The sequence below is a fragment of the Photinus pyralis genome, unplaced genomic scaffold, assembly GCF_008802855.1.
Source record: "Photinus pyralis isolate 1611_PpyrPB1 unplaced genomic scaffold, Ppyr1.3 Ppyr1.4_LG2, whole genome shotgun sequence".
Classification (NCBI taxonomy): domain Eukaryota; kingdom Metazoa; phylum Arthropoda; class Insecta; order Coleoptera; family Lampyridae; genus Photinus; species Photinus pyralis.
In genome coordinates this window covers 49,676,632-49,700,867 of record NW_022170403.1, presented here as the reverse complement: position 1 = coordinate 49,700,867, position 24,236 = coordinate 49,676,632, and the positions used below count along the sequence as shown (strand labels likewise).

Genomic DNA, 24,236 nt, shown 5'->3' with positions numbered 1-24,236 from the left:
TGTGAAAATTACCTTGTTCAAATACTAAGAAACTGTATGAATGAATCCATACACTGGGGAAATTGTATTCCCTTCATTAGTCTAACAATTTCAAAAAGAGATTTTAATTATATACAGATTTACCATACGAAACCTAAGGTAGACAAGTATGTTATGATGTGGGAATTTGTGGTCACACCAGAAAATATTTTTAATTTCTTGTTGTTTTCTTAATAAAAGTTAACCAATTATTACCCAATGGTAACTTTTCACGTAATCTACGAAGTTTAATTAAAAAAATGTCCCGCTGGTATTGCAATTTACATATCTCCAACTATACTTAAAAAAGCAAATGCGTATTTACCTACGCATCTAAAAGGTTTTTCAGTACTGTGTAAAACACCAATTCTTCCATTTATTATCTAGACATAAACGCGTTAATTTTACTGTTTCCAATAAACTCTATTACCTATATCCCATTCCACATTAAGATTTGTATTTTTCCTTTCATAATCTAATGAGAAACTGTAACAAAAAATTCCGTGGCAAAGCTTTTCTAACATTAAGGAAAACTACTACCTTGCAATTAGGTAGGTATGTAATGGAATTTTAATTTTAAAAATTACTACAAATCGTCAGCACTATCCCCAATTAAGCAAAATTATTTTCAAAATTGACCATATGGATATTTATATACACGAATTATGATAGCGATTAAGTGGACTGTGGTTATCAATAACTACTTTAAACTAGTTTAATGGCAAGTAATGTTTATAATCATCACGTTATCAGCGGCCCATTGACCATAAAAATTTCACAACCGGATCTTTCCAGTTACTGTTGACTTTAGTACAAGTATATGCTCTCACGAACAAAATCCATGTGTACCCCCCAATGACTAAACTTAAAACAGGACGACTACATCTAATTCAAGGAAGAGAGAATGAGATAAAAGATTTTATCTTGTTTTGGTGTTAATATACAAAAATAGAGTGAGCACTTTATCTTAATGTAACCACAGTAAAATGTAATACTGTGATTATCGAGTTAGAAGAAGATAGAGTATGACACTCCATATATATATACCGAGATAATTATTCACAATAATTTAGTTGCATTTTGACGTTTCTTTATAATCTTTGTGATGATTGTTTATAATCATAGGATGTTGGAGGGCGATCCACTCCAGTATTACACAACAGGATTGTCCATTCCTGCACAGCCCAGCTACTTTTCATACTTCAACCGGTTTCAAAGTTACGATCATTTAAACATGTCTGAAGAATTATTAATGCCACACTCACCAAACGGCTCTCAGGTTTGTTAAATTTCTTTAAGAAATTTCCAGACGTTTAAATTCTTCCTTATACAGAGTGATAGCGACAACTCTATTTCAAGCTTAGAACCTTTTCCAAAGGACAGCAAACTATCGATCATTAAGAAAAGTGAACAAGTTCAATGTTGCTGGTCATCATGTGGAATCATTTTTGAATCTCTGGACCAACTGGCAATTCACGTTAGCAGAGTGCACTCGGCCAGCGGACCAGGTGGGCTATTCTATTGTGGATGGAAAGGTTGTACAAGAAATAATAAAGGATTTAATGCGAGGTAAACAAACTATATAAGTCTATTAAATCGGTTCTAATAAGAATTTATGCAGGTACAAAATGTTGGTGCACGTTCGAACACACACCAATGAAAAACCTCACCATTGTTATCAGTGTGATAAATCGTTTTCACGCGCCGAGAATTTGAAGATACATTCACGATCTCACAGTGGGGAGAAACCCTACGTTTGTCCAGTACCCGGTTGTCACAAAGCATATTCAAATTCAAGCGATCGATTTAAGCACACAAGGACACATCAGGTCGATAAACCGTACCAATGTAAGGTTCCCGGTTGTCCTAAAAGATACACGGATCCTAGCAGTTTAAGAAAGCATGTGAAAACGTATAAACACTTTGTGAGCGAAAATGGAGTTAGTGCAGTCAATATAAAAACCAGTGTCATTGTTACAAACAAAAAGGTAGAGTCACATTTAGGTGCAATAAATGAATCATGCGATTCACTGTGCACTTGCAAACACTTATGCTGTGCATCAAAAGACAGTGGGGTTTTAAAACTGGATGGTTATATTAATATACGAAATAACCACAATACATCAACGTGGAACAAAACCGCTTTTATTCCTGAACCAAAACTATTCAGGCCATATCAAATCGACGATAAAATGGAGATTGATCTCCCTCTAGATTTAAGTATAGCACGTAGACACATTTAGTTCTTAATTATTCATTATTTATTTAAAGTATTTAACAAAAACGTATTATTTGTTTGTTTGGTTTTTTTACAAGACATTTAGTAGATTGTGATAAATAAAGTACTTATAATAAATGATCGTTTATTAACCATAAAAAATTACAAATCTCTTTGACCCTCGTAAATTTGCGAAGTAGTCACTCACTTTTTTATTATTTTTTCCAATCCTTCAGAAATCACTTTTAGACTTTTCAAATCCGAATTAATTATCTTAATCAGTTGGGCAATTCCATTTTGTTCCATTTTGAGAAATTGTTTTATGTCTTCTTGCACTTGAGCATCCATTTGGTACCGTTGATTAAGTGACGATTCCGGAATTTCATATAATTCAACACAGCAGCGAAGCTCTTGTAGTTGCCCCTAAAAAGTTCAAATTCAAGTTATTAATGTAATGTGAATCTTAATTAAAGCTTACATTGGCGAATTAAAGAAAAGATTTACTATTATTTCTGGTATAATTGCGGGTGTAAAAAACTTAATCACAAACAAGAAAAAGGTCGTAGTTCACAAAATGAGCACAGAATATGCTTTACGATAAAAGTGCCTAACGAACTCCTCGATCTGATAGGGCTGAGGCCACAACCCCAAAAACATGAAACAGCACGATAGAGCAAGTGATCCATCTTTGAAAAGACCTCCCTTCTCACCATTTAGAACTGTATTAATGGTACAGTAAACTGAGTCAAGGCCGTTTCTCAATAACCAAAAAAAGAAAGTTCATAATTTAAAAAATCCCCTGACATAATGTTATTCACTACAATCCGAACTTATCCAAGACAATTAAGACTTGTCTAAAAAGATTCAGATGTAGCAACCCTACATAGACACCAGGGAAATAACTCTTATTGATTTGGAGGATTGGCCGCTACCATTGGATTGGATTAGACTTTAATTTACTATACAGCAAGATGTTATCTTTGTTTTACATTCCAGTTTTTTTCAGCGCATTTTCTAACTCACGTGGCAAGGCGCTATCACGATCATTTCTCCATCCGTTTGAGGCTTTAAATACTACTACAGTTTTCAATGTAACTAGTTAGTTCGTTTATTTTTACATTCGGTATAGCTTATAGCTCTGGCACCTCAACCAAGAAAAATCTTGACGATTAATGTGCGCATGTGCACTCTGCGCAATGTCAACTTTCTTATTTATGGAAATATTTCTTTAAAATTGTAACCACAGAAAGGCGAAAACTTTGTTACATTTTTTAGTCAATGTCATCGTAGAGGTTACTAAAATGCTTTTAAGTCTCCGCTAGAATGAGCATATTTTGCACAAATACCACCAAAAATGGGGTATTTTACGTTGTGTCTTCACTTTTGTTGTATTAACTATCTTCGGCGTAATTTTTTTGGTTGCATTTATTTGCTTTTATTAAAAGAACCAACCATTAAAATTTAAATCAAATTACTCCCCAAATAGGAAAGTTGTCTACTGGGGATGCGCAGTACGATTTTCGGAACGCCCGGTTCATTTGCTTACAGCAGAAATCAATTTTGGTACGAATATTTTTGTGTTTTGGGAATATACAATGAGACTTAAAAAAAATTCTATTAAATTCGTTGTCGCGTTTGATGTGACGCGCAAACTGTCTCTAGTTACCATTTAAAAATCAATGCATTTTTTCGATATCAATGTTTGAGGCCCAAAAAAAGGTCATTTAGTAGAGACCTCAAATCTCCGCTAAACTTTCTCACTCAATCTCGTTTAACGTCGAAAAATTTTGAATTTTGACGAAACCTTCTGTGACATGTTCTTTGTGATAAACCGATATGTCGGTCGATCAAATCAGCACTTTTTTTTAAATTTTTAAGAGGTATATTTGTTTATTGGAAATATAACCTATATAAAGTGAAAATTTCAATTCAGATCGTCGTCTCCGGATGTGCACATAAATGGGGTTTGATATTTCATGGTTGATTATTCTCTTTGAACTGCCTTCAATGTATAATCGCCTACAATTCAATGCGACTTTTAGGTAATATTGACATCTAAGCCAAAAAAAGGTCACGTTAAAAAAGGGACGTTACATCGTTGTCAAACATCCGCACTCAGTAATTTTATTAATTTGGTTTTCACAATACATATGCTCGGCTCCGCCGCCTCAGCTCACTCGGTTTAGTTCATTAAATCACATGTTTAAAAGTGGAGTATTTTGAAATATCTTATCATCGACGCCAGGTAAACACACCTTTTAATTGTCCCTAACCTAAAAATGATTTCAGATGGTAACATTCTACTTCTGCTTAAAAATTTATATCACGACAACCGTATGTGCTGTGGGAATGGATCGCATATCTTTGGAAAGGCAAACCTTGTCGCCCAACCTACCATAAAATTTCCTTCAAGTTGCATGTTGCGTATGCGCAGCGAGATTTTTGAGGCGTGCCTTTTGTGTACTTTTATTAGAGGGACCACAAAAATTTCGTTCAAATTGTTCCATAAATAAGAAAGTTTTCTATTGCGCATGCGCAGTACAATTTTTTCCATATATCTTTTGTTAAGTTTTTATTAGAGGGAACTACCATAAAAATTGGAATCAAATTGCTCCATAAATAGGAAAGTTGCGTTTTGGGCTTGCGCAGTACGATGTTTGGAGCGTGCCTTTTAATTTTATGAATACGAAATATACGCAAAAACCGCATCGTTCCAGTCCTCAGCGTTTCCGAATATACTCCAAAATATGAAAAAGTGCCATTTATAAGCAGGGGGTGGGGGAGTGGAAATTTGTTGTGGAGTCGGAGGGTACGAATACGAAACCAAAGTAAAAAGAGACAGCTTTCTAACTTAGCGTTTCCCAATAAACGTCAAAACGGTGAAAAAGTATTGTTAGGTGGTCCGGGGGTGGGGGGAGGCTAGTGGAGTAGCGCGAGGGTGCGAAAAAAGCGTCGGAGGAAAGACGGCGACGACTTCCTAAAAACTTATGCTCCGTGATGCCACTCGACTGCTGCAAATATTTTTTACAGGCGATTATTCAGTATCTTCATATTTCATCGACTTTTCGTTCAAAAATTCAAATCTAGTGCAATACACAGAGGAACGCTGATTTTCTTCTACTAAGACGAAATTGTTCTTATTTTCCTACTAAAACGAAATCTATCCAGCGCCTGTTCTCGATCGAGAAATGTGGAATTTTGACACACCTACAAAGCAGCAGACAACAATCAATTACGCCAAGGTTTCACAGGGTTTTCTGGGCTTCAGAATGATCATAGCTTCTCAATAAAACACCTTTTAAATAAACTGCTCATCAAAAACAGCCCCCGTTCAGTCTCTTCACCTGTTACCCGTTAGCAGTTCCACTTATCAGTTACCTAGCTGTTTAGTTTCCATTTCTCTAGTAAGTACATTTTTTACGACAATTTCATGCTGACACACTTAGCCAAAGAAATAATACCTGCTGATATCACGTAGATGTACGGTTCTAAGGGTGAGGTTCCCGAATTAAATGCTCCTTTTTTTTTTAAATTATTACATGGTCTGCCAGGTTCATAATTTAAAAAAAAAGGAGCATTTAATTCGGGAATAGAACACTTAATTAGCACCTAATTATGCAATCTGTTTGATTGTGTTCTGCTGACCTTGCTCTGCTAGGTTAATGGACGTTAAGGCGTGTCCACATTTGCAACATTGTCCTGCCCCGAACCGCGCCACACTAGTGTGGATGACCCAACAAACTACATCACGAACCCGATGAGGTTGAAATCGAGGTTCGCCGCGATGCATGAGTTGTGGGCTAGGTTGTGGGTTTTTCGACGATACATCAAAGAGAAAATTGTGGCGCGCTTGTACTATAGCGCGTTCGCACCTCCAGATGCAGTATGGTGCTTATGGACATACAGTACATGCTTGCCAAACGAGACAATGGTAGCACAAGAAGATTATGTTTTGTTTTAATACTTCAATTTAATCATATGTCAATTTGACATCAATGCGGTCAGAAACAAGGATAGTATTATCGAAGAATGACGCAAACTGATAAGAGAGACAATTAGTCCATAAGACCCCATACTGCATCTGGAGATGCGAACGCGCTATAGTGTGTATATGATGTCGACAAAATTAAAGTGTAGTGTGGTTCGAAACGAATAGGATATATTTAGAATTGAAGGATTGCATATGAGCAGGAGGAGGTCACCTATAACCCGAAAACAATAAACGCTTTGTTCTCAAACATAACAATGTTGTTTGAGCTGAGGGAGAACATACACCCCTCCGACCTTGACTACCTATGCGCATATGGGAATTGCAATGTGAGCTAGGAACCAACTAATAAGAAGCCAGGATTTTCCTCTTCGTTTGACCTTTAGTGACAACCACGATGACTTTCAGTTACATTAGTTCAACCTTGAAATTAGCGCATGCGCAGAACTCAAGGTCAAAGTGGTCCCTGATCGACCTTGCTTAACTACTATAAAAGTAAGCTTTTCCCCCCCCCCCCCCCATCCCAACAAACTTGTAGGCAGGCTAGGGTTCCCATATGTATTACGCAGGCCAGTTGATGAATAAGTTTCATAGAGAACATCTTTTTTAAGCAATAAAACCACATGAGACGTTCATTATAAACCCGGGATGTCTTTACGATACCTTTAATAATTACAGAATAAAAAGGAATAAAATTTTCAATTCAGAAAAATCAAAAACTTACCTACCCAGAAATTCGCACAAAAATGACCATTACAACAGCAAGTTAACAAAAATGAATACCACTTACTTTAAACTGTGTTGGTAAGCCCAACTGTGTGGTAATCATCTCTAATCTTCCTCTCAACATTTCTTCTTCTGGCTGTATTGCCATCCCCACTTTACGGGTCACTTCTTGTTTTATAATGATCTGTAAGGAGTTTTCAACAATTATCATTATTACTTCCATTTTTGTACGAGCCCTAACACATAAATGTTCGGACATCTAGCATTTTTAAAATAAAACCGAAAAAAAAAATAAAACCAATCCAATGTCAATAAAGCCGAAAATATCTTGTATAGAAATATGTATTATAAGTTTATTGTTTATGTTTAATACCAAAAAACAATTTTTTTAATGCTCTCACAACATGAAAATAGGAAAACCAGCGAAATTAACTGACACATAAATGTTCGGACACCACATATATTTGATAGTTTGATTTAGGTAACAGAATAAAAACAACAAAAATTATAATTTTTATAACTTGTGAGCACACTTTGACATGTTGTTAAAAGAAAAATGGCACATGGCAAAGCGACACTGAAAGAAATTAGACAATTAATAATAAAATGGGTTCATAAGGGAATCCTTTAGGACAATAGGTCAGGAATTCACTTTGCCCATGTCCACAGTGCTAGACATTGTAACAAAGTATATGGGAAAACAGCATCAATCGAAGTTGCAGGAAACAACACAGGAAGACGGCCAACAGTTACCCCTAGAATGCAGGAAGCGCTGATAACCATTTGCAAATCTGGACGAAGAGACACAGTACGGAATCTTACGGTAAAATGGAAGGAAGTAACAAATGCTCATCTTTCTAGCTAAACCTGTCGAAGGTGGATCCACAAATCAGGTTTACATTTTTATAAAGTAAGTTGATCTTTAGGTTAAAATTATTGAGCATTAGAAAATACTTTTTTAAATAGGCGAAAGAAAAACATTTTTAAAACACAAAAATAATAAAGAAGAGGTTGGCTTGGGTTCGGGAACGGCAGGCGTGATCTTACCAAGACTGGAAAAAAATCATTTTTAGTAATGAATCTCGATTTGATGTCAATGTAGGCGATAATCGAGAAAGAGTTATCGGAACGGAAAACAAAGCATGTCACAAAGATTAAAAGCGTTCTGTAAAATTCCCCAGTGGTATAACGGTGTGGGGCAGTATGTCTGCAAATGGGCTGGGACAATTGCACTTACAAATGGTAATGTTTATGCTCAGAAATATCAAGCAATTTTAGAACAAAGTTGATTGCCTTCACTTGCGACATTATCACCTGATGCAGACTTTGTTTTTCAACAAGACGGAGCATCATGTCACAGGAAAAAACGACTAAGAAATGGTTATAAGACCACAATAATAGTGTTTTAGAGGTGCCCTCAAGCAGTCCAGATCTCAATGTCATTGAGACAGTGTGACAAAATGAAGCAACGTATTGCTTCTTTGAGTGAAAAGTTACAAGAGATTTGGGATACCTTTGGCATCGATCAATGTAAAGTTCTTATGACGACCATGCCTACACGAATCCAAGCTGTTATTAAAGCCAAAGAGGATGCAACCCATTGTTAAGGGGTGGTGTCCGAACATTTTTGTGTCACTTTAAATTCTAATTTTATGGTGTTTTGTGTTATTTGACAGTTGAAATTAATTAATTTTGCAACAAAATATAAAATTACAGTTACTAAACATGTTTAATTTATAACTATAGTAAGAAAAAAAAATAAATAAACATACAATGATTTTTAAGTTACAACATTTTTAAAATTTTGAGTGTTCGAACATTTATGTGTTAGGGCTCGTAGACCTACCTGTAGCAGACGATGATATAATTGGGCATACTTTTGTTTTAAATCATTAATTTTCGCGACCGAATTAACGTGCCGTTTTTTCAATTCAACAATATCGTTGCCAACCTGGTTTAGATATCCTTGATGGAGTTTGGTTTCATACTGTTGACATAATAAACGTTTTTTAAGATCGGAATAGCCGTTCAACGGCGTCGGCATAAATTTTGACGGATTTGGATTATCTGTCTGCGCCGCTTGCCACATTTGTGGTTCGACCCCTTAAATAAAAGAAATCAAGCGAGAAAATTATTGTTTCGGATTTGTTACCAGCGGGTGGGTTCTTTAAGTATTCTTGGAGCTGTGATTTAGTTGGGGTGACGTAAGCACCAATGTAAGTCACGCCAACATTAGTAAGTTGTTGTTTCTGAGTTGGTTGGTTTAAAAACGCACAGAGATCTGTGGCGGGTATTTTTCTGCTTGACCCGGTGACGCCCTTTTCAGAAACGGAAAACATAATTTCACTTTGGTTATCCGATATAGCTTTTATAGATTCAATTGTGACGGTTAAATTAGGTTTGTTTCCCAAAATACTAAGAATCCCATTTGTTAAAACTTCTTTTTGGTTGCTGTAACATTATTTTGCAACGCATGAAGCCAATACTTACACTTACCTTAACTCTGACTCCTTTTTACTGAATATTAACTTAACCAATCCACTACTGTTGTCCTCGCCTGGTACAGTGACATAACCAACAGTTTTGAATCGATACAAAGGGTTAGTAGAATTATACTCAATCGGAGGTTGAGATGCATTATAAAAAGCTTTCCCCGTTCCCCAGCAAGCTTGCAACATATTCCACTTCTTAAGGACAACATCGCGCTCATCTGAGAAAATATTGATGGCGTAAAACGAAGCTAAAATTTGCTGAAGGTGTTGTGGCTGGGAACCTAGAAGCATCTATAACCTCATTTACTTCTATGACAAAATTTCGTACCGACAGCTCCAGGAGGCCTAATACCCGCGAAATTAGTACTAGTACCCCAGCTTGGTGTAGTAGATGTTGCTGCACCAAAGCCGGTAAATCCGGTAGTGCCAGTCCCAAAACCGGCAAATGTATTTGTAGTTGTGGCCGGTTTCCCGAAACCACCAAATAATGAAGAGGCCGAAGTTGTTGATGTACTTCCAAAACCAAACCCCGTATTTGGCGCTGCGGTTGTACCCAAACCAAATCCTGTTGTACCAGCTCCACCGAATAAGCTGGGTGTTGTGGTTGTTGCGCCGAAAGACGTGTTAAATAAAGACGGAGCCGAGGAAGTCGCACCAAATAAATTCGTTGTGCCCGCCGTCGCTGTGTTACCAAATAACGTTGGAGCTTGAGTGGCAGCGGTTGCGCCAAACAGTGAAGGAGCAGTGGCAGGAGCTCCGAATAAACTGGACGCTGTAGTTGCAGGAGTCGACCCAAATAGACTAGGTTTGGTTACCGCCGGAGTACCGAAAAGATTTGGTACTGCGGATCCCGTTGCACCGAAACTGGTACCAAATGCTGGTGCAGTGGATGTAGCGGTTCCAAAAGCGCTACCAAACGCAGGTGCGCTGGTTGCGGCTGTTCCGAATGTACTACCAAAAGCAGGCGCAGGCGCGGTTGCGGTTCCAAAAGTGCCAAAACCGGCGGATGTTGCGGCCGTACCGAATGTTGATCCAAAAGCTGGTGTTGATGTCTGTCCAAATGTACTTCCGAAGGCAGGAGCCGGAGCGGCGGCGGCCGGTTGACCAAAAGTCGATCCAAATCCTGTTGGTTGGGAGGGTGTTGCTCCAAATGCGGTTGGTTGAGTGGCAGGTGTGCCGAAAGCCGGTTGCTGGGCGGTTGAACCAAAAGTGTTTCCAAAGCCTCCAAATCCCGTTTGTGGAGCCGTTGCTGGTGTTCCAAATGACAGTGGAGTTCCATAAGCTGTCGCTGATTAACAAATCACGTCCATTAAACTACTATGTATAATAATGGGCAGGTTCGAAATTTTTTAATTTTAACTAAAATCGAGAGATTTTGTTATTAAAAAACCATCAGAAAAAAATTGGGTGCTAAATATTGATATTTACGTCCGATGTAAGCACTTTAAAATCAAGGGTCGGCGCGAAGCAAGAAAACGTACCTGTGCGCGTGACTACTCCGCGTGACGTCAGTAGGCAGAAACATTTGCCGCCGTGCTGGCAAAGTATACGAATGTTTCTGGCGTCTGACGTCACGCGAGGTAGTCTCGCGCACAGGTACGTTTTCTTGCTTCGCGCCGACCCTTGATTTTAAAGTGCTTACAGCGGACATAAATATCAATATTTTGAACTCAATTTTTTTCTGATCGTTTTTAAATAACAAAACCTCTCGATTTTAGTTAAAATAAAACAAATACCAAACATGTCGAACCTACCTATTGCTAAATATGGTTAATTAAAAGTTACTTTAAACGTATTAGAAAATTGACTAAAGAATAAAATTGCTTGTGTTGTGACTGCATAGAAGTGTCAAAATTGTCTACAGCTTCAAATCAGCCTGCTACATTCCTCAAAATATTCTGTTTTAGTCAACTTTACTCAGCGAAAAAAATTATGACACAAGAGGTTCATAGGCGAGTGAATCTAATCACGTAACTTTACGCCCATTGTACAAGCGTTTAAAAAATAATTGGTTCTGCGCATGAGCATACTACTGCACTTTTGACACGTGTATTAAATTCCGAGTCTATTAAAGTTTGCTTCACGTAGAGACGCTTTTACTACATTTACTTTATAGCTTTGTCTGTAAATGAATTAAAAATACATAATACCAAATGCAATTACACCTAACTGGTGGATTTAATTGCTTAACTGCTATTGTTATTTATTTTAGTATGGATCGGAATTTTGGCAATTGGCCGGGGTGCAAGATAAAAAGGAATTTGTTAATACTTAATCTGATTTTTCTATTATTTTTTAATTATTGAATTCAATGACTTTCCTGATTTTGAATTTGGGTCATTGTGGAATTGTATGTGCACCAAATTAAGTCTAAATTTTATGAATGTTCATTTCTCGTCTTTGAATTTTTACGAAAGCTTCATGAATCGCGTTGAAATTGTGAACCATAATTTTTTGAGTAATTAATTATATTTTTTTAATTTGTTAAATTATAGGCTTATTCGAACTTTCCAATTGAGTTTTACAATTTTGTCAGTTTTTAAAACTATTTATCAGTATTTTATGAATTTTTCAAATTCAAAATTCCGAATTTTTCTAATCCTTCGAATTTCTCTAAATCTGTATGTACACTTGCTGAAATTTTTTCTGATTGTTTTTAATTTTCCTAATTGAAACTATGATGATTTTTAAAAATTACGACCAACTTGCAATTCTTTCTGCAAATTTTTTTAGTTCTCTTCTAACCCTTTCCTTATTGGTTTTACATTTACTTTCAGTTCTTAATGTATGTCTTATTGCCCCAAAATATTCACATCCTTTTCGCTTTTAAATTTTTTCCAATGTTTAATTTTTCAAATTTACTTTTTTCTATTTTTTAGTGCTGTGAATGTATATGAAGACTTTTTTTATTTTTCTCATTATTAAAAGTTTTTAATTCCCAATATATTGTAGAAAGTTGTTTTAATTTTGCAAAATCATACATTTTCTGAATGTTTTTATTGCCTTAAATCTTTGGAATTTTGTAATTTTAGGTTTTATTAATAATAACACTAATATTCGATGACCAGCGCGTCATGCCATCAATAGCAATACGTTGCGTAAAGTAAATTGTCTTGAAGTGTGTTTCACTAATAATGGTCAGTATTTTAAACATATAATGTAATTACTTCATTGTTTTGTTGCCTCGAATTGATTTTGTTTTTTTTAATTCATCACAGGCTACTTGATTAAAATATAAAAACCGTTGATATAACTGGTATCTTATTTTCAATCTTGTGCTCTCTGAAAAGAGAATTAAAAATTAATTAAACCTTGGTTTAACAGAATTGGTAGATTTTGCTATGGTTACAACATTATTGCCAATACAGCAGCAAGGCTGCAATCTGGAATTTTGCTGAATCAGTACCAGTCGAGACCTTTGTCATATTTTAATTTCATGGGTGGAGATGTTTACTCACTGATTCTTCTGAAATAAAAGTTCTAAAAGCTCCTTTTTCATTAGTCCTACTGAAATTGCAATTAATATAAAATGGTAATAAACCGAAGTACTGATACAACCTCAGATACAACTAAATAAAGTAATTGTTCAAAGTGCTCATACTGTAAATGATTATTTTTGGCACAGAAACAAGATCACCACATTTCTTGAGGGAAGAATTCCCACCGCACTATAATGCGCTGTAAGTAAAATGTGCAATGCAGCAATAAAATACTGAATCACTGTAAACCTTACAAAATTGTGTATTGAAATTTCTATTTACGTCAAATGTAGACAAAACACGGAATGACGCGGGAAATATTGATAAAAACAGGAAGCCACAACATTAAATGCTCGATTATTAAAAGGAAAATCCATTTAAATAATAGTAAGTTTTGCATTTCAACCTTTAACGCAATCGCATTTTTTGGGAAAGTTGGGATGATAAACTTGAAAAGTACCTATAAATACCTATCAACAATTTCATGTGGATAGTATTCATAAAGCTTTATACTGATAACTACGAGGATAACTATCACGCTAGTGTTGTGTATTTACAATGGTTTTCGAAAGGGGATGTACTGGATACAACTGTAACTTTCATAATGTTAAGGTAAGAAATTTTGGAAATTTTTACATTTGTACTTAATAAGTAAATTTTAGTTTCAGCATCAACCATTGCCTACATTTCAATTTCCAACCAAGTCACCTACACATACAACTTCTACAACTGAACGATCTATTACAGAAGCCGTAACATCTTTTGTAACTGAGACCGTACAACCTTCTACAACTACTCAAAATATCACACAAGCAATAAGCGAAGCCACAACTGCAGTTAATGAGGTGGTAACCAATATTATTGAAACAACATCCGCCAGAGCTGTTGAGGTTACAAATTCTTTTAATGAGGCCATTACTAATGCCATTAGTACGACAACTGTGGCAATTGACGAAGCCAAGCAGACGATCAATACCATTTTTGAAACCGCTTCCAATAATTTTGGTAATTCTGGCGATGGTTTAAACAGCACTAATACAGTGAGCGAAGCAATGGAAAATGGTACCGCAGTTGCTATCGACACCCAGTCAAGTACCACTCCATCGACCACGGAGAGCATCATTTCGCATGTATACTCGACTACAGAAGAACTTCTCAAATCTATGGCAAGCGGTAAAGAAAACCATGAAAAATTTGATTATCACCCTGACCACCCTAATCACAGTGCAATCTACATCATCCTGGGTATCATACTGGCCCTACTGCTATTAATGTTTTCTGTACTAATCATCGTATACATAAGACACCGTAAAAATAAATCGCTCACTTTGCATCATCCGTATTACGAAGTGAGCGATAAAAAGGATACTTCATCCGTGTCGATTGAAAACGAAGCACCAAAAGAATGTGTTACTACTGTTAACGATATTTATGTTCAATATTCTTGCTAAAATATTGAATTGTTATTAATTTGTGATATTGTATTTATTATCTATTTATGCATTTATTAATATTTTAATTTAAATATTTCCTACATTGTGATAAAATAAAGTTTCAACAGATATTTTTGTTACGTACTTTGCAATAAGTGAATTGGCCAGATTTTCACCTACATTTCCACTCAGATTTATAGGACACAAAAGTGGTTTTTTTAAAAATTATTAGTTATTCAAAAATCAAACTTGACACATAATTTTAAAAAAATCGAAAGTGGTACATAGTGAGTGCCGACCAAAGTGCCGACAGAAGTGACTACTTCTTTCTCTTGCTTGCTTGCTCACTTCTTTTTGCCGCGATTATAGAAAAAAAACCGCGCGGGCTTCACCTCAAACCCCTTGTCAAACCCACATCAGTGACCACTGTGAATCAAGCAACAGAGAGCGAGTCTAATATACCATATATAGGTACACAAATTATCCATTCACAAATCTCAAAGATTTCTCAAATTTAAATTCTTCAGGTGCATTGGTATAAGACTTATGTACCTATTACTAGTTTTTGAGCAAGAGGGCAAATCATTTTCTGAAATTTTTGGTTTAGCTACAAGCAAGCTGCTGAGAGCAATGACCACCTGGGTAGCTCGCTGGGTAGGCTAAGGGCTAACCAGGCGGATATGGTTCAAAATTACCTGGCCAAGACTCTTGACAAGCATTTTAGGCCAGTAAATGACCGTTTTGGCGTGTAATTTTTCGCGCCTCAAAAAATTGGCTTGAAAATTTGGATTTAGGTTCCTCTTACCCTCTACTTCAAAGTAGAACCACGTTTTCAGACGGTTTTTCGCAAATAACTCTGAAAGTAAGTATTGTATCGAAAAAAGTATTCTTAACAAAAATATAGCTTATAAAAAAACAAACAAAATGGTCTATATATATGAAATAACCAAAAAATGAAGCACTTTTCGGGGAAAATTTATGAATACTTTTGCTTAAAAAAACCTTTCTGTTTGTTTTTAAGAAAAGTTCCTAGCATCAAAACTAAGTGAGTTACGCTCAAAATAAAGTTGATCCTTTTTTTTGGTAAAAAAAAATCGAGGAAATGACCTAATTAGCACCCCAATTGTAATTAAGCCTTACCGCTTTACAATTTACTTTATTTATGTATTGTTTATATGATCTGTAAGTTTGACCCACGCAAAGTGCTTAGTTTTGAAAAGATGTAATTTTGAAGTAAAACAAAAATTTTGAAATTTTGAAAAATTGACTTTTTTTTCAAAATAACTTCAAAAGTATTAGTGATGCGAAAAATTTACAAGAATAAAAAATGTAGCTTTTGCTTTTCTGAACATTTTGCTTTTTTTTGTTTTTCTGTAAAACAAAAATTGCTTAAGATATGGGTGTTCAAAGTTTGCATACACTCGTCATTAGTGACTCATTCGAGCCCTTTCAACTACAACCCTTTCAAAAATAAGAGTTTAAAAAAAATTAATTTGAATAATCTTATAGCTTTTAAAAAAACCTACAAAATGGTTTTTAAAGCACTTCGTAGCTTAAAAATTAACCGATTTATGAGTAAAAAACCAATCACATATTTAATATATCAAAACGCGTGTAGTTACTGGAGCATTGTAAGATACACATAATGTGCTATTAAGGCCCAGACATACTTTTACCCAACCTTACAAACTAAATATAGTGTACATATATATGTGTATATTTATATAAATCATATTTTCTGTTTCCTCGTGTAGTTTTTTTATTAGATAATTCGACGTGTCGAAGGTCTACTTTGCTTTCTTTATCAAGAACTAGCTGCTCGACCCGGCTTCGCACGGGTGTTTATAATTTTCGTATTCGTAGTTACATGTTGGGATGGATGTGTATGATGTTGGTTACAGAAAAAATAATACCTTAAAATTTGCATTGAAACCCCTTTCCCGAATTATATTTGCACCAAAAAATGATGTCATTTGGAATACATATCAGTTATAATGTTGAATATTCTGCAAGAAATGCTTCGATAGAGGGTTTTGCCCTGAAAGAAGTAATGAATTCAGTGGTCAGGTAGCGTTGTAAGTTGCGGTAATTTGACCTTTCTACTGGCACCATATAATCCTGCTGGTTCTAGTCAAAAGCTCAAAAACGGAAGGAATTCTGTGGAGTATTGGACTCGATCATCAACTTTTTGAAGACACTCGGGTTTACATTAGAACCTAGAACTGGCGTTTTCTTGTTCCCAAAAAATACTTGCCCCTTTTTGAGCACCGTTGGAAGATTTTTAATACAACGTTTTGTTTCGGAGAAATGATCACAAACTATACTTTTTTATATGGCCCCTGGAAAAAGTACACGCTGTATTTAGTAGCACTTTTGATTACGAATACAACTATATACGTCACACAATTAAAAACAAAAGTTTGAAATTGTTGGTTTCAACAGGATGGTGCATCTACGCACAACATCTTAATCGTGCAAGTATACGTATCTAACACTTTTTTCTATTTTCCAGGAATTGATCTGATAGGTATGCTCGCAAGTTGTGCGCGGGTGCTGTCTTGTAGAGTTCAAAAAGTGGCAATGAGAAAGTATTTTTTGGCTTTCTTGTTGTATCTGTTCAAATAACACCAGCAAGCAAAAAATAAACATAAGATCGGCAAGTTTCAGTTTTTCTGTCATATCTTCGGAAGTAATCGGAATTTTTTTGTTCTCTCTAAAACACGATAATAATGGTTTAATTGCGCATCTTTTCTCTAATTTGACCATCATCGTATCTTCTATGGTTTCGATCTCCATGATAGAGGACACTCTTTCCTTTGGTAAATGTAATCCTTTTATGGCTTAATTGTATGTTGGGTCGTCCTCAAAGGCACAGGTTGGAATGAATTTTGTAGTCACGGCAAACTTGCCCTTTTTATAAATAGAATTTACGGACATGTTTTTAAATCAGCTGCGCAGATGTAGGGTAGGTAGGTACGAATTTATATTTTATATCTTGACGATTATTTTCGTAAATTAATTAGGCGATTCTTTGGTTTAATTTTTAAGAAAAGAGTGTCCTATTTGCTTGCCTTAGCTTGGAGCGTTACATGTTTCGATAACGCAAGCACAACAAAAAAAGAACTACATATCTAATTTGATCGCGTAAATAATTTTCGACGATTCATTTTTATATACTTTCGCAGTCATTCGTCCTGCAATCGGATGAACAGTTTAGGGACGTGCTTCGAACCCCCAAAGTTTAGTCGCAATCGGATAAAGGGTTTAGGCAACTGGCAGTGGCATCATAAGAGACAGGACGAATACTATTTTATTTACTTACCTACATAAAAACCTTGAAATATGACCAATCATTACCCAAAGTTTCGTATCAATCGGATGAACGGTTTAGGCAAGCATAAGGAACATTAGTACGTACAGATAGACGGAATTTCTTTTATTATATAGAAACCTTCCGGGACATACCTCCAACTATTCCCTAAAGTTTCATCGCAATCGGATGAACGGTTTAGGCAGGCATAAGAGACATACAAACATTCATTTTTATTTATATAGATTACAGATTGTGACTTTGATTTATAATTATAAATCAATTTTATAAGGGTAGAAATTATGTGGTAAAAATAAAAATAGCAAAGAAATCTAAACTTAATGTTACTGAATCCCAAATTGCTTGAATTTACAATTATATGATTTATGGCCGTTTGCACTGACAAATGTAAGCGGAGCTTAGCTTAAGCGTAGTTTAAAATCCATGGTAACGATTATTGAGACAATGGTTGCCATGGACTTAACCTACGCTTAAGCTAAGCTCCGCTTACATTTGTCAGTGCAAACGGCCATAATAGGAGTAGTTTCCACCCCTAAAAAATAAACAGCAACCAACGGCACAAGTCCAATTTTGAACTGGAGAGTAAGAATAACCCGAGGAATAGGTAACCTAAATACAAATTTCCATGCAAATCAGTGGAGTCAAAGTATTCTATGACATTGTTTTAATTATAACTATTTTAGAGGTAAGATTTAGGGGTTAAACTGTGATAAAATCTTAAGTTGTGTTATTTAATGTTAATTGATATTTATTCACTCCTTTAAAAGATGATTTGAATCAATTACCCCCTTTAATTTACAATTATACGATTTTGTTTCTAATAGGGGTAGTTTTTTCCCCTAAAAAATAAAAAGCAACCCTGGGCTCAAGTTCAACTTTGAAGTGGAGGGTAAGTAGAACCTAAATCAAAGTATTCATGCGATTCGGTGGAAACGCGGAAAATTACACAGTATCGCTGTATTCCACGTTCATTTACTGGCCTATTTGTTCACCCTAGAAGCCCCTACACTACGACCCACGTTCAAAGGGTGGAGGTACTCGGGCCGAAATTTTAAGAATATCGTGCAAGAACACCCATTTTCTGAAGTGGTTGAAGGAGGTAGTTGGCAACCTGCCACAATTGTGGGAGGCTGCACACCTAAAGCTGGTACAGGAAGACTAGGCTTCGCAAGGCTGCCATCTGAGTACCGGGGGAACCTGAAGACCTGGCGACGGTCAAGCAGCGCTTAGAAGTGCAGAATTCCTGGGCAAAGGGAGGCAGATGGTGTCTCTTCCACACAGCCGTGAAAGACCAACCTCAAGGGAGGCTGGTAGTTTTCAGCATTGAGGAAGAGGACCAGATTAACCCTAATGGCCAAGGGGGGTAGCTCGGGGGGAAGACTTAGTTATGGGTTTTCCTCTCTGAAAGTGAGGGTTAGTAACCCTGCCGAACCAGAGGTGGGGAGTACAACCGCCAAAACATCATCAACAGGTGCTACAGGAGCACCTGCAAAAATCTACGGACACATCATCGCCCAGGCTGCCAAAGCAACCCGTGGTCGGTGGGTGCTCCAGTGTCAGCAACTCACCCGGGCCGATTTCGAACTGGGAGGAGTTCGCGAATGTTGAAGCGCTGCTGGAGTCCGATTCCAGCCACGCCGGATAAATAATAAACACATATTGTTTACATAGATAGAAAAGTACAGAATCTAGTCGGACTTCTATATATTCAAAAAAACTTGTGGTAGGTACTAGATTAAACAAATGAAAGATTAAAGGAAAATCAATTTGTCTAATATTTGAATTTTTAATTTAAATGCGATGGAATTATGGAAATAAGAGTGCAGAAAATAGAGGTGTGTTCACTTATAGGTAACACATGTTGTCGAATTACTTTCAGTTGTCACAAACCTAATGGCATAAAGTTAAATACGTGATAAAAATGTTTAACCGTTTGCAGCCTAAGAAATCATTTCCGTGGAAGTTGACGAAACTATTCAACATTATTCACAATGCATGCACAATGTATATTCTTTGATGCATGATGGATCAAAATATTTGTTTATTTCAAGATATCCAAAGTTCATTGAATTCATTTAGTGCACCCACCAAAATATGCGAGTACATTACACATTGGTCCATCAAAATATCCTAGACACATAAAATCATCTCCAAAATCATACATGATGTGACTGTACATTAATCCTAAATTAACCCTTTACCAGGTGCTGATGTTCATTTGCTTAAATGTATCTATAACTTAGACCATGTAGTACATGGACTGCTAATCGTAACTAAAATATGGTCAAGGACATTGCCTGGGTATGTGCGTTTCAGGGTAAACGAGTCTGTCCAAAACTGTCCGATGAGACACAATTTGGACACTGTCAACCTCTAAATTAACAAACGTCAATTAATTAATCGCTTAGATATGCCAAAAAAGCAAAGCTATTCTTAATATATGGTGAAGAAATATATTTGAGACTCAAAATTGTTTATTTTCTAACGGCTATCGATTTCGACGAAAAACGTCATCTTCCGAGCCGAGCTGAAATGTTTTACATGAAAAAACGTGTATAAAGAAATAGTCAATATTATATATATTTCTTCACCATATATTAATAATCACTCAAACAAAAAATGGAGTCCTTCATCAACAAAGCTATTCTTATTTGTGGACGTATAAAAGATAATGAAGAGTATTTAAAGCTTCCCGTACTACACGGTTACCATAAAAGCTACTCTTTACGCGATTCGAGTGGTGTTCATACGACTTTAGTTTACCCTGAGATTCACATACCTACAAATACAGTGCCCTCTATCCGTGACCACCCATTTTGTATTGAAAGTATAGGGCTAATAGCAGTCCATGTAATGGTCTAAGATCTACAAGGAATTATGAATCAACAGCTATACTACAACTTACGTTTATTTTGAGGTGTGCCAAAAGTGGTAGATGTACTGCCGAAATTGAATGCCATTGTGATGGTTAATACTGCACGAATGATTTAAATTTTATTGCATTTCTAAAAGGAAGTTGTTCAATTATTTCTAAATTAAAATTTAAAAGTACTACCTAACCTTTAATGTATGTTTGGCTGTCGGTTTGGTTCTCTTGTCTTTACACCACAGTCACAGAATACTATTACGCTCTTTCGCTTATATTCGGATCTATGGGATAATGTGTGATATGCAACTTGTGGTACACCAATGTAATCAATGGTATAAGCTTTTTTGTTTTGAATAAATAGGAACTGGCTCTACCATTGTATTTGTTTATAAATACAATGCTACTACGTATTATACTATGCTACTACCAAAGAGTACCCTTACTATTTGCTAGTACTATTCAGCGTCTACTACATATAACCTTTAGGTAATTTCATAGTCTAAAGCAAGATGCGCATTGAATCAACTCTGATCGACACGATACGACTCGACGTCACCGATCGATGTGCTGTGCAAACATTTAAACAGAAATCCGCGTACTGCGTCGGTCACCGTCACGGTTCGAATTCCGCGTTGTAGTCGATCCGAACAGACGCAGTGCGCGGTTACCTATTTAAATGTTTGCATAGCAAATCGATCGGTGACATCGAATCGTGTCGATTCAATGCGCGCCCTGCTTTAGACTATAACTATACGAGTCGTCGTCTGCGATTGCTGACGTCATCAAATCAGCTACAGTACTTGATGTCCGTCTGCGATTTTGGAGCCCACTGACAGTCCACATCTGTGCACAGAAAAACTGTTTAATGTGTCATTTTAACTGTAAACCAATTCGATTCGACTTTGGTAAAATAGTAGGCATTATAGTTACACCTGTACGTAAATCATTCTCCGTAAATTCATCATTTGGGCATAATTACTATTTGTCATCTTTCATAAACGCATCGTCGCATCATCATCCTCTTTGACACAGTTAAAACAATGAATATGCGCAATATGAAGTATTTTATGAAAGTGTTTTTGCAAGAAGACGCTTTGTGAGGTGTTATTTCGTATAGGTAACATATACAGTGATATTCATGTAAAAGTAGTTTCCTATGTCTACTTTCAAATGATAAATCTTCTGAAAGACGCCTAATTTTATGCAACCAAAATAACTTCGTGAAACAAAGATCTGGCTTTCAATTATTAATTTGAATATCGTTGCTTTGGCTTCACAGAAAATAAATCTCTTTAGGTCCTTTAACTGTTATGGGTATACCAATTAGAAATATCAACTTTTTCTTTAGTTAAATACATCGCACACGAACGAAAATTAGAATACGGAAGTAAAAGCGATAATATTCAAATTAATTAATATACCAGGCAGATCTTCATTTGTTGTAGGTAGTTATTATGGTTGCATAATAGTTATTTATTTAATCAGTGGGATAACGGCCTCATTAACTTACGAATGCGACAATTGCGCATACGAGGGCGTTAGCCCGAGCTATTGTAAGAGCATGAGTATGTTAATGGCCGTTAGCCCAAGTATTAAATACAACTTTTTATCTGCGACTGTTCTTCTACTGCTAAAAACGAAAAATAAATTTGATGCATTTTTTTAAATTCCAATCGAAGTAGCATAGTTAGCAGTTTTCGACGCCATAGAAACAAGAAAATCCTAACGTCAAGAAAATTTGTACGTCAAAAATTTTGCTTCTGATTTCTTTGCTTATGTCATGAGTGAGTCTGGAACTCTTCCATCAGACGTTAATGTTTACAATATATAATCTTGATAGTTGATTTTTGATCATACATTGTTTTGACAAGGGCTTATCCCACTGAGTGTGGTAATGAAGTTCTTATCCCACTGAGTGTGGTAATTAAGTTCTTATCCCACTTAAAATGACCGGGATAAGTGAGAGTTATCCTACAGGCGCAGATAAAGTTCTTTAGAAGACTTTTTATCATTTAAAAGTAGACATAGGTAATCCCTGTGCCTACTTCTACATGAATATCACTGTATAATGTCTAATATGTATTTTACTACATAATTATATAGCAACATAGAATCGAATAGGTGTTACTTCACAATTAAAATGAGAAAATTGAATAAATTTAAAAAATAACATGCGTGTATGTTTATATCCGCATGCATAACTCGTAAAGAAAGTACTGGCTGCTTTGGTGTCGTTAGCAATCGGAGGCGACGGCTCCGTTATTATATAGTAAATCTCTGCTACTACATATATATAATAGAACTGACAATTGATGTTTGCAAAACATTCCGTATGTCCTGCATCCTGCATGTATTGTATTTAGAGAAAAACCTTTGATTTGTTCATTATTGATGCATAAAGATAAAACCTTACACTTTTTTGTGCACGGATTTGGATTGTCAGTGGGCTCCAAAATGGCTGACAAGTCTGTTGCCATAATCAAGTACTGTATAGAACTGGCGGTTGCGTAATATCTAGGTTGTCTCCATTTAATACTCGCAAGTTGGAAGTAACAGAAAATTATAGGGTCATCAAGATATCCTATAATACAGTCGCAAGTATTCCTTAACTGTATCCCTGTGCACCTAAGATATATAGACCTAATAGAATTTAAGCATAAAATAAAAACATTTTTTATTAGTCAATGTTATGTTTTGTAGCGATGAAGAATTTTTAACTTTTGATTTTACCTGTAATACTTCTACATTTCTTTTTAGATAAGCATATAATATAAAGTAACTGTGATATTTTTGACAATGTGTAAGTACTTCATGTAGGTATATTAGTCTGAATAGATTATTATTATAAAGTAACGGGCGATCAAGTCGCCTTTGGAAGTTCCAGTGAAGTAAGATTTCCTATGTAAACAAAAATTCCAAAGGTGACACAACAGCAACTCATTTTTGATAGCAATTCTGAAGTAACTACTTCTTATTGCTAGATATACTTTATTTTCATTGTTTTGCAAGGGTGTAAATTCACTCATACACAACGCCATAGCACATATTATTTACTAGTAAGGTGTGGTAATCGAATACAAAGTACGCTTCTATGTTCTATGATCGTCACGCGTTTGTAGCAGAAGGCAAGCTCGGCCTGCTCGCAATTGTTCATTTGAAAGGAAATATGGCATTAAAATTGTTTATGGAATATCGTATGGATGCCACTCCCTAGGTACAGACGTTTCCAGGTCGCATCAACCGCTGTCTGTGTGATTTAACGACAGTCGTGGTATGACTGCCGGGACCGCCACATTACATGCCCTCTGAAAAATGGTAGTCGCAGATGTTCTGTACCAAGATACACACTTGCCGCTCTTTGATTATGATGACGCGAGTTCGAACACCCTTGGCAAGGTGCTTTTTTTCTATAATAGATTATGGCAACAGTGGATAGAGTGAAGGATTGTGAGAAAGAGGCACCTCTGTGGTCATTCTGAATTTTTTTATCTAATTTACCAGGACTGGCAATTATTGAGTTTTATGCAAAGGGCGTAAATGTTTACAAAAAACCAATACAGTCGACCCTCATTTATCCGGGTGCCGCTTAACCGTACTGCAATATTAGTTGAGATTATCCAGGTTTTGTCGATTAACTCTTCCAAGGATGGGTAATAACTTTACGGGATATAGGTACACAAAA

General features: G+C 36.0%; 3 protein-coding genes across 3 annotated transcripts; 2 read left to right on the top strand and 1 right to left on the bottom strand.

Annotated features, from left to right (window-relative positions):
• The first annotated feature begins 1,030 nt into the window (after positions 1–1,030).
• On the top strand, positions 1,031–2,302 carry LOC116162994 (zinc finger protein GLIS2 homolog). The gene is made up of 3 exons (XM_031476811.1): positions 1,031–1,297; positions 1,352–1,587; positions 1,640–2,302. The coding sequence occupies exons 1-3, from the start codon at positions 1,124–1,126 to the stop codon at positions 2,259–2,261; spliced, it is 1,032 nt and encodes a 343-aa protein (XP_031332671.1). The 5' UTR covers positions 1,031–1,123; the 3' UTR covers positions 2,262–2,302.
• Positions 2,303–2,364: 62 nt separating this feature from the next.
• Positions 2,365–20,884, bottom strand: LOC116162993 (probable nucleoporin Nup54). Its single transcript, XM_031476810.1, has 8 exons — positions 20,746–20,884; positions 20,591–20,690; positions 9,771–10,730; positions 9,447–9,723; positions 9,103–9,401; positions 8,797–9,053; positions 7,015–7,134; positions 2,365–2,659 (listed from the first exon to the last, which is right to left on the bottom strand). The coding sequence occupies exons 2-8, from the start codon at positions 20,643–20,645 to the stop codon at positions 2,441–2,443; spliced, it is 2,187 nt and encodes a 728-aa protein (XP_031332670.1). The 5' UTR covers positions 20,646–20,690; positions 20,746–20,884; the 3' UTR covers positions 2,365–2,440.
• LOC116162995 lies at positions 13,160–14,494 on the top strand. The gene is made up of 2 exons (XM_031476812.1): positions 13,160–13,533; positions 13,584–14,494. Exons 1-2 carry the CDS (start codon positions 13,480–13,482, stop codon positions 14,370–14,372), a joined length of 843 nt encoding a protein of 280 aa, XP_031332672.1. The 5' UTR covers positions 13,160–13,479; the 3' UTR covers positions 14,373–14,494.
• Positions 20,885–24,236: the final 3,352 nt, after the last annotated feature.

Coding starts and splice junctions, on each gene's coding strand:
- LOC116162994 (XM_031476811.1), top strand. CDS start 1,124: ATGATTGTTTATAATCATAGGATGTTGGAGGGCGATCCACTCCAGTAT. Junction 1,298..1,351: donor ACTCACCAAACGGCTCTCAG/GTTTGTTAAATT, acceptor TTCCTTATACAG/AGTGATAGCGACAACTCTAT. Junction 1,588..1,639: donor AATAAAGGATTTAATGCGAG/GTAAACAAACTA, acceptor GAATTTATGCAG/GTACAAAATGTTGGTGCACG.
- LOC116162995 (XM_031476812.1), top strand. CDS start 13,480: ATGGTTTTCGAAAGGGGATGTACTGGATACAACTGTAACTTTCATAAT. Junction 13,534..13,583: donor GTAACTTTCATAATGTTAAG/GTAAGAAATTTT, acceptor AGTAAATTTTAG/TTTCAGCATCAACCATTGCC.
- LOC116162993 (XM_031476810.1), bottom strand. CDS start 20,645: ATGGCATTCAATTTCGGCAGTACATCTACCACTTTTGGCACACCTCAA. Junction 9,402..9,446: donor AAAAAGGAGTCAGAGTTAAG/GTAAGTGTAAGT, acceptor ATAATGTTACAG/CAACCAAAAAGAAGTTTTAA. Junction 9,054..9,102: donor CTTAAAGAACCCACCCGCTG/GTAACAAATCCG, acceptor CTTTTATTTAAG/GGGTCGAACCACAAATGTGG.